The sequence below is a fragment of the Calypte anna genome, chromosome 1 (genome assembly GCF_003957555.1).
Source record: "Calypte anna isolate BGI_N300 chromosome 1, bCalAnn1_v1.p, whole genome shotgun sequence".
Lineage (NCBI taxonomy): Eukaryota > Metazoa > Chordata > Aves > Apodiformes > Trochilidae > Calypte > Calypte anna.
Window position 1 is genome coordinate 176,737,411 of NC_044244.1, and position 10,454 is coordinate 176,747,864.

Sequence of the window (10,454 nt, forward strand, 5' to 3'; positions counted from 1 at the left end):
TTGTCCTGTGGAAGAGGTGCTGAAGAAAACCAAGCAACACTCAAAGACCCCTGACTTGAGTGTAGTACAAGTTATACTTACCCATATGCCAAATACTTTGTAATCAAAATCTTGAATAATTTTCATTTGACAGGCAGGGAAGATTAGATATAGTAAGTATGTCTAGTGAGACAGGGTTGTGGTCTGATGAGGGTCTGTTCTTACTGCTGCAGTCTTAAAAGTGATTCTTTCATTTGAATAAAGGCAAGGTTTTATGCTCCAACAACAATCTTCATTGATGAGATAGATTCCATCTGCAGCCGCAGAGGCACATCCGACGAACACGAGGCGAGTCGCAGAGTCAAGTCAGAGCTGCTTGTGCAAATGGATGGTAACAAGTATTCAGATCTGAGTTTGGGGCTGGGGTGCTGTTTCTTCACAGGTGGGAATGTTAAGAACTTGAGCAGTCTGGAAAACCTGACTTTTTCGATGGGGGAAAAATAAGGCAGACTTTAAGAATAGTGTATTTTTTGAGTGTTCAAAGGCAGATGACTGCTCAAAGGCATCTTCTGCTTCATTTTTTCTCAAATGGCCATTTTGCTTGTAAATTGAAAACTCATATTTAAGAAACACAGACTCTAGGTGAGGCAGCTAGTGGAGATTTGTGCAGTTTAATAAAGATCTTTAATTTTGATGCAATTTCTCCCCTTTGCTAGCGTGTCCAGCTCAGGGACCCTACTGTGAGATCTGATTTTTCTGAATTCTGTGGTGTCAGCTAATGTTGCCTGTTTAGTCAGATTTAGTAGCTGTCATGTGCAGGTACAAGAATGACCATCTGAGGAATATTGTATGGTGTAGTGGTTTGATAGCCACCTCCACATTGTAGCTGTAACTTAACTACTATTTATAATGTCCTCAAGTGGGCAAATTCATATGGTAAACCCAAGGTAGGCAAGTTTTTGCTCCAGAGTCATAATTTCTTTGCAGTCTTCATGTGGGAGGCCAGGGAGTGATTCCTATTTCTTCTTTGTCCAGATTTAACTGAGATAGCACTTTCAGAGGGACTAGCTGGGATACATTCACATATGACTGTGTTATTAGCACTGTCAAAGTGCTTCCCTGACTCAAGAAGAACTCATCCCCTCTCTCTGTGACAATGATGGTCTTGTCACACCTAAGCTATGGTGAGGCTGGAAAACAGCACTAGGATTACATACAGCTGTTGCTTAGCTTTGTCCAGGCTTTTGCAATGTTTGTCTGTGCAGTGTTCCTTAGCAAGCATCTCAATTGATTAGAGCTGTGGAGTGAAACTTCTTACTGTTGTGGTTACAGGGGTAGGTGGTGCTTTGGAAAATGATGACCCATCCAAGATGGTTATGGTATTAGCAGCTACAAATTTTCCCTGGGATATTGATGAAGCTCTCCGACGGAGACTGGAAAAAAGGATTTATATACCTTTACCCACAGGTATGTTTGCTGGGAGTGTTTTTAAGATGACCTTTGCAAGACAAGCTTAACACTGCTGAAGTAGTGTTGGGTTTGAGAGAACTCTTGTATTTGTGATAAGCATTGAAATGAAGGGGTTAATAATTTGGCTGGGCTGCTCTATTTTTGAAGAAAGTAAGAGGAAAAAAAAGTACTAGTTGCTTGGGGGCTTAAAAACAATGAGCTGCACAATTTCATTGCAAGCCCATTGATGGGTTCTTACATTTTGAAAGAGAGTTATTTTTAATGAGCCTGGAATTATTTTAAATGTTTAACAGGCAGCCCTTGAGTGATCATCAAAGGCAGCCTTTGGACCTGTACAGAAAGACTGCAAATACACTCCATACCCTTGCAGACAAATGCAAAGAAGTGGATCCATGAATTTTCACTTACAGGCTTAGTTCATTGTAAATCACTGCTCGCCTTTGTGACTATGCTTCGAGTCACTCAGAATGCATCAGGCTGATTGCTTCTCTGCCCTGAGATGTGTCAGCTTGTATTGTCTTTCCTAGCTGCCATTCACCTGTCCTATTAATTTTGAGATTCCTATCATCTGAAGTTTGCATAGCATCATTCCTTCTTGGTACAGTGGGTGCCTCATCTCCCTACATGAGCACTCAAGATAACAAGATGCGTGATCATGGTGACAGCAGTTGTGATTGAGTTTAGCAGGTATAAGGAATCCTAATAGTTCTACATCTTGTCTTTGCAGCTTACAGGATGCCTGTCTTTATGACCACTTAGTTTAAAATCCTATCAGCTCTTGCTCTTGTTTCTAATTAAACCAGATTGTTTTTTTGACAGTGTATTACACCCTGGACAGCACACAAGACGTGCTCAGTTTTTATTTCTGATCTTATGTTTTGTTGCATCTGTTCTGTAAGTAAGAATGTTGAGATGTTCTGGGCAAGTCTAAATGATGCGTTTATAAGTGTGCTGTGTGATTTGATGTGGTCAGGGATTTTAATTGAAAAAGTGGTGTGACATGTCAAACATATACCTGTATGTTGTAGAATTTGATGCAAATATATATTCTGCCATGTTTAATTTTCAAAATACTTGAAGGGCTTGCTTAGCCACATAGCAGAGATTAGAAGAACATTCTCTGACACAGGATGCTCCTTGCAGGCATGCTGTATGTACATTGTGCTTTGTAAATAATAAATCCCCCATTTTATAGCTAGTGCCAGTTGTGTGTGATCAATAACTCAATATTCTTGACAGTTCTGTAAAGCACACAAACCCAGCAGCTTTAGACAAGCTTTCTAGTTTCTTTTATATTTGCCTTCTCCCTCCTTTTTAATTAGGGGTATCAATAAATAAAACATAATGTGAATATTTCTTGGCCTTTCCTACTGCTATTTCTTTTGTTGTGGTTGTCCTCTTTTCTAAGTCATAAAAATTAGTCACCGTGGAAATAAAATTGCTGAGCTGGTATATTTTCAGCACTATAAAAGCCAGGAAAGAATTTGTCCTCTTCTTTACCACCCTTGTGAAGAGTAGCTCTGAAGCCTAAGCTGTCAAATGTGAATTCCCACTTACAAGCCTATGCTGCTTAACTCTAGGTACCCAGATGCACAAAACCCCATGCCCTGTACAAGAAGAATGGTCAGTCGGCTGCATAAGGGCTCATTTATGCAGCTGGTTATCACTGTGTGCAAACTGCATCTAGAACTGAAAAGTGGGATATCAGGACATTTGTATTGTAAATATATTATTAATATATTTACTGTATTAATATGTCTGTTTTCTATCGGGCTTCAGCAGCTTTTTTGGGTCCCAGTTGAGTGAAGTGTTTAAACATATGCTTAAAGTTCAGCCTGTTGTTAAGGGATTTGTTGCTGTCTGAAGCTCTGTTAATAGAATCCTCATTGTGGTTCTAATGAAACTTTGTGAATAATATGCAATGAAACACTTGAACAGCAAGTTAATCCAAGGGGATGTGAGAATAAGCAGACATTTTTAGGATGTTGCTTTTGTGCCCTTTGGTAGTATGTGACCGAATGCTTTGTCACCTGAGACAACAGACATTTTTAATGACGTTTAACTTTGGAAAATGCCTCAAGAGTATGCAGTTTTAATATACTGCTTTTAACCAGATACTTTACTGTGTTTTCTTGCAAGCTTCACTGTGGTTTGTTCTCTGTCTTTTCTTAATATTAAACCCCTTTGGTTCATACCTTTTACTGAAAAGTCAAAGTTGTGTTTACTTCTGGTTTTAATGTTATTCTTGCAAGTCTTCAGACAAGTATTTTTTATGTTGTAGCAAAAGGCAGAGCAGATCTACTTAAGATTAATCTTCGGGAAGTAGAACTGGATCCTGATATCAGCCTTGAAGAAATTGCTGAGAAGATTGAAGGCTATTCTGGTGCTGACATCACTAATGTTTGCAGGTATCACATTTGCCTTAATTTGCAAATAAAACTACATGGAACATCAAAATTTACATTATTTCATAAAAGACAATACCCAGTACAGCTGAAGCCATGTTAACAGTGACTGTGTTTGAAGGCCAGGTGTATGTCCTGGAACCATGCTTTACTGTGGAGCAGTTTAAAGACTATCATAAAATCATAGAAGTATCAAGGTTGGAAAAGCCCTCTAAGATCATCAAGTCCAGCTGTCTGCCCCACATCCCCTAACCACTAAGCCATCTACTGTTAGCACCTCATCTCCCTGTCTTTTGAACACCTTCAGGGATGGTGCCTCCACCACCTCCCTGTGCAGCCTGTTCCAATGTTCAGCCACTCTTTCTGTGAAGAATTTTTTTCTAATATCCAACCTGGCAGAGCTTGACCCCATTTCCTCTTGTCCTGTCACTGGTCACCAACGGAGAAGAGGCCAACATCTGCCTCACTACAACCTGCTTTCCTCTATCTGTAGAAAGCAATGAGGTCTCCCCTCAGCCTCCTCCTCTCCAGGCTGAACAGCCCCAGTTCCCTCAGCCTGTCTTCATAAGATCTGTTCTCCAGACCCCATCAGCTTGGTTGCCCTTCTCTGCCCCCTCTCCAGCACCTCTGTCCTTACTCTGCAGTGCCCAAAACCACACACAGAACTTGAGGTGCAGCCTCACTGAGGCTGAGTATAGGGGCAGGATCACCTCCCTGGCCCCAGTGGTCACACAGTTCCTGTTGGAGGCCAGGATGGTGTTGGCCTTCTTGGCCACCTGGGCACACTGCTGGATCGTGTCCAGCCAGCTGTCAGGCAACACCCCAAGGTCCCTCTCTGCTGGGCAGCTCTCCAGCCACTCCTCCCCAAGCACTGCTGTGGAGTCTGTGTGAGATGTGGTTTTCTTGGCTCTGAAAAGAAAAATTGTCTGAGCAAATCTCATGTTACAGTTGTTTGCATTTACTGAGTATTTGTTCGTATAGTGCTAAGCAGGCTTGGCTTTTTGTTTTGTTTTGTCTTTTGCCTTTTCTTAAATCCCATGAATTTAAGAGCTAGAATTTTATGATGCAAACGAACCTTTCACAGAATATCATTGAGGCTTCTATATGCTGTATATTTGGACATCCCCCAGTGCAGCACAGTCTTGATTTCTGCCTGAATCATCTAGGTGCAGGTAGTCTATAGCATTAGTGTTGAGCCTGTTTCCATCCTGTGCCTGCAATTTGTTTCATTTTTTGACAAGTGGGGCTTTTCTGGTGGAGGATTGGTATTTGGAAAAACTTATTGGTGGGAAGTGTACATCCCTTACGATGTTTGGATCTCTGCCAAGAGAAACTGATCCTTTAAGAACATAGCTTGGGATTTTTTTTCTTGCCCTGCTGCTTGGCTGGAGTTTGGAAACAACTTGACGTGTGTCATGTGGTACAATAGTTAAATTACCTGTTCTCCCTGAGGCCTGTGTTATCTCTTGCTGGGAAAAATCCAGGGAAAGAGAAAATGTAATTGCAGACTGCATGTGGGCTGTGGTGTGAGAAATGAGCAATGTTCTCCATGCCAGTGAGCCATGCTGGCAGCATCCAAGCTGGGGAGGAGTCGTGGAGCAGGTAGAGCATGTACTGCCAGGGGCATTGGTGGCCTCAGCCCCACAGAGCCCCACGACACCAGTGTCTGATGCCTCCTGCTCTGCCCTTTACAGATTGAGGTGGTGTCTGTGAGCAGGCAACAGAGCTGGGCTAAACACTGGACACTTGCAGACTGGTTTTTTTTTGGGGGGCTACATGGTAGGGAAAAGGTTGAAATTCAAGGGGGTTGGGGTACCAAATCCAGATTACTTGAAGGAAAAAGAAATAAGTCTTTGAGTGCAGTTCATCTCCCACCCTGCCCTTTCCTCAGTGAAGTTGTAAGATTTCATCTCTGTGAATCATTGTAAAAGGTTTTCAGTTTTATAGTTTTAATTATCTCTGCACATTTACCATATGCTTAAATGGGTTTTGGTGCCAGTGCATTCTTTTTGTTGAATTAATGTAGTGATCTGGGAACACGGAAGCTAAGAAAGATGTGAACTGCATTTTCTCTGGTAAATAAGTGCTCTCTTAAGTGTTCCTGCCAGTGATTTCTAGTGAAGTAATACTATCAGAATTCACAGGCTAACTGCACATGCTGCTAGCAATTAGCTCTTATACATTGTCCTTTATTTCCAGGGATGCTTCTCTGATGGCAATGAGACGACGGATTAACGGCTTAACTCCAGAAGAGATTCGGGCACTTTCTAAAGAGGAGCTTCAGATGCCAGTTACCAAGGGGGACTTTGAGCTGGCTCTGAAGAAAATCTCCAAATCTGTTTCTGCTGCAGACCTGGAGAAGTATGAAAAATGGATGGTGGAGTTTGGATCTGCTTAATCTCTAGCTCTCCTTTGCTAGAGTTTTACGGCTTGTGTTGGTTTCAGTTGCAAAATGAGTTAGAAATCTTTTTAAAGGTTTAATAAAAGGTCTGCCTCTACCCTTGTCCCAACCCCCTTCTCATGAGAAGATCTTTTAACTCCATTTGCCTTTAACAGAAATTAACACAATATTGAGCTGCTATTATGAAATATATGTTATCTCTGGAATAGCAAAATAAGACAAACAGGAAAGGAGAAATTACACTTTTGAGGAGAAATTTTTTATTTTTGCAATGAAGAGCAGTGTTCTATTATAGTCATCTTTCATGGCTGGAATCAATAAATCAGCTGGGAGATGTGAATACAGAGGCCTAATAAGGGCTCACTGTACCCTCTGCTGTAAGTGCTACTTTTCTGTGGAGTTGCTGACTCTGCCTCCCTTGAACATGGCATTGAAGTTACTATGCTCTTTTTCTGCTTGAAAGTTCAGAGCAAAGTCTGTGGATTAATTGGCATTACACAGAGGAAATGAGGATCAGTTTTCCATCAAGACATGGGCTCGGCTCCTCTCATGTACACCCATTTGGAATCAGTATCAATCCAGACTGGATTGATGTTAACTATGATGACTTCTGATGGAAATGAGAGGAAAAGAAAAGGGCCTTGATTGCTCTCAGTCAAGTTTATGCTTGATATCTGAACAGGGTTTGTACCAGTTTGACCAGTAGACACTTTGACTTGTTATATCTTGCACTTTTATGCTTATGATAGAAGCATAGAATTGGTTTGGGCTGGAAGGAACCTTAAAGATCTAGATACAACCCTCCTGCCATGGGCAGGGACACCTCCCACTAGATCAGGTTGCTCAAAGCCTTATCCACCCTGGCCTTGAACACTTCCAGGAAGAGGGCATCCCTAACTTCCTTAGGCAACCTGTTACTTACCACCCTCATAGTAAAGTATTTCTTCCTCATACCTAATCTAAATCTCCCCTCTTCAACTTTTAAACCATTGCCCCTTGTCCTCTTGTTACACACCCATGCAAAGCCCTACCCCAGCTTTATTGTAGGCCACCTTCAGGTACTGGAAAGCCACTATAAGGTCACCCCAGAGCCTTCTCTTCTCCAGGATGAACAACCCCAACTCTTTGTCTCTGTAGCAGGAGTGCTCCAGTCTTCTGATCATTTTTGTGGCTCTCCACTGCACACACAGCTCTATGCCTTTCTTATGTTGGGGACTCTAGAACTGGACACAATGCTCCAGATGGGGTCACACAAGAGTAGAGTAGAGGGGGAGAATCACCACCCTCACCTGGCTGTCTGTGCTTCTTTTGATGCAGCCCAGGGCCCAGTTGGCTGTCTGGGCTGCAGACTCACATTGACAGCTCATGTTAAGCTTCTCATTCACCACCACCCCCAAGTCCTTCTCCTCAGGGCTGCCCTCAGTCCTGTCTCCTCCCAGCCTGTATTTGTGGATGAGATTGCCTCGACCACATGCAAAACCTTGCACTTGTCCTTGTTGAACTTCATGCAGTTTGCATGAGCCCACTTCTTGACCCTGTCAGGGTCCCTCTGGATGGCTTCTTTTCCCTCCAGTGTGTTGACTTCACCACATAGTTGGTGTTGTCAGCAAACTTGCTGAGAGTGCCCTCGATTCCACTGTCCATATCACCATCAAAGATGTTAAACAGCACCCATCTGAGTACTGACCCTTGAGGAACACCACTCCTCACATGGCTCCATTTGGACATTGAGCCATTGATCACAACTCTTTGGGTGCAACCTCCCCTATGTATATGTATGTATAATCCTGTATTTTGTGCTGTTTAGATACCACTGATATTTTATTTAAGCTTAATAGAGTTTAATATAGGAAAGGCACTAATCTCAAGGCTGTCTTTAAAGCACAAGGCTGTCCATAAAACATGGGTGTGGACTTCCATGTCTGAATAGATATTTCCTAACTTTACTACACAATGGAATTTGCACTTGTTTATGTTGTAGAACTGTTTTGGGGTTTTTTTTTAATGAAAAATTTTTTAAAATATATAAATGATTTAGGGGAAAATAATCTGTACAATCTCATTTATGTTCTTACCCATTTCTTCCCTTCCCATGTAGAGGTGTGGGGATGAGAAGTGTTGAGTTACAAACACTAGCATGAGAAATCCTCTCTCTAGAGTGAAACTGTCCTGCTGACTCACAGACTCACGCTGTGAGTCTGACATATGAAGATTTCCTGCAGTAGGAATGAGGAGAGGTTACATTTACAGAGGACTATGCAAGCTCTCAAATTTCTGGTAAGTCTGGGAGCTTGTCCTGAAGTGTCTTGGTGGATGTTGCTTGCTGTGTGGTTTGGTAGGTATTCTGTCCCTTGCCTCTCTGCTGAGAAATCTGGTGCCATAGCTGGATGTGGCAAACTGGAGTATGAAACAGGTAACACCCCCCCTTGAATGGGAATATATCCATATTTGCTCCTTTTTGCTAGTTCTTGGAAGTTCCTGCTGTTGTCAATAATTCAGCAGATTGGTCTCTTGTGCCATGGCACGTGAACCACTAAGGCAAATGCTGCTGAAGCATGTGTGCTGTTCAACAGCAAGGACTGTCAGGATGTGTGCATGACAGCTTGGCAGTGTCTGCCTGATTATGTGAGCCACTTTGAAAGCTGTTTTACCATTGCTGTTTTTTCTGTCAGCCTTCCTTTTTTCTTTGTATGTGCAGACCACACCTCAGATTGATGCGGTCATTTTAAAGGGCTGTCCCAGTTTACATGGATGGAGGTTTTATCAACCCTGCATTTGAATGGAAACTCAGGTGTGGCTTCAGAAGCTTGTTCCTATGTAGCACTCCATAAAAATACCTTCTATACTCCATAAAAATACCTTGGTTGAGATAGAGCTGTTGTTGATACCTTCAGAAGGACAGAGTATCTCCACTAGCTAGCATTAGGGCCTGCTACACCCCTGGGCAAGGAGGTGTGTACAGGAAGAATATCAGCTTTTACCCTTTTTGCCTACAGGAAGAATAAAAGCTCCAGTTGCTCCTCTCATGACTGGTTTGCAACAACTGCACAGCAGAGCCCAGGTGGGAGTCACAATATCTGCAGCTGTCAGACTAAAAGAAAGAGTTCTCTGCACTAGGAGATGAGCAAGTAGACGAGGGACTGACTATAATTTTGGCTGAATTCCAACCAGGGCTAATCTCTTCCTCCCAGGGACTAGCTGGATTTTATAGAAAGATAAGGCTTTGAAAACATGGCTACAGTCTGTCATTTCTTCCATATGAAAGCCGCAGGCTGCAGCGCTTACTCTTTTGCTTGTTTGTTTGTTTGTCTTACTGCAGTAGAAATCAGTAAAACGAAGTGAATCTTTTGTGGCCATTGCCAGATTAGCACTTCAGGCTCTCACTAGAGGTGTCATTGCTGCCTGAGGAGCTTAATCTGCACAAGCAAGATCCGGAAGGGAATAGACATTAATGCCAATAACATTCACTGTTCAGCTGCCCAAGAGCCCTGCTGGGATTCAGCAGTTGCGGTTTAGAAAGGTCTAAGTACCAGTTTTCTCAGTTTCCTATTGCAAGCAGCACTGCACTCCCTGCTGATGAAGGCAGAATGTTCAGCAAAAATGTCATTCTGTATCTTTTTGATGAACTTCTACCTTAAGGTGTTAAACTTTCCTTGTGGATGTTAAGCAACATTCACTGCACTGGGCATTTCCAGTAGGAATTATTGAGGTCCTATGGTCATTTTCTCCAAAAGTAATGATTTCTACCCAAAATACTTTTTTCCTGGGCAGTCCCATTTATCCTTTACTGCTGCAGAACAGAAAAGTGAAGATTTCTAGGCTGTAGGTGTTTGTATGCATGATGGTTGTGCCCAAACATTACACCTGTGACCTGAACCCTGATGGCTCAGGCACCCTGCAAGACAGAGGCCATCTCTGATACTTTCCAGGGTAGGGATCTGACCCTGTATGCTGACCCTTACATCTTTCCCAAATCATGCTGGCACTCACCTGGCTCTGCTTGGAGATTGGGTGATTAATGAAGAGGGGAGCCAGCAGGATGCAGCAAAAAGCAACCAGGGAAGGAAGGGCAGACCAACACTGACAGATGAATTTACGGATCAGCGTAAGCCCAGTCTGTGTCCTAGTGGTGGAAATCCATGAGTAGGAATGTTGGATTCCTCAGGGAGCAGTGTAGGAGTGTATCACAGCCTGCTGCA

General features: G+C 42.7%; 1 protein-coding gene across 4 annotated transcripts in view; it reads left to right on the forward strand.

Annotated features, from left to right (window-relative positions):
• KATNAL1 (katanin catalytic subunit A1 like 1) overlaps positions 1-6,357 on the forward strand; it is a 40,963-nt gene extending 34,606 nt beyond the window's left edge. For 3 of the 4 annotated variants that reach the window (XM_030459444.1, XM_030459420.1, XM_030459436.1), the window contains 4 exons: positions 244-370; positions 1,312-1,446; positions 3,731-3,857; positions 6,054-6,357. In XM_030459444.1, the coding sequence (XP_030315304.1) occupies positions 244-370; positions 1,312-1,446; positions 3,731-3,857; positions 6,054-6,252 (588 nt within the window). In that variant the 3' untranslated portion in view covers positions 6,253-6,357. The remainder of the gene's footprint in view (positions 1-243; positions 371-1,311; positions 1,447-3,730; positions 3,858-6,053) is intronic. The other variant, XM_030459426.1, reaches the window with a different exon arrangement.
• Positions 6,358-10,454: the final 4,097 nt, after the last annotated feature.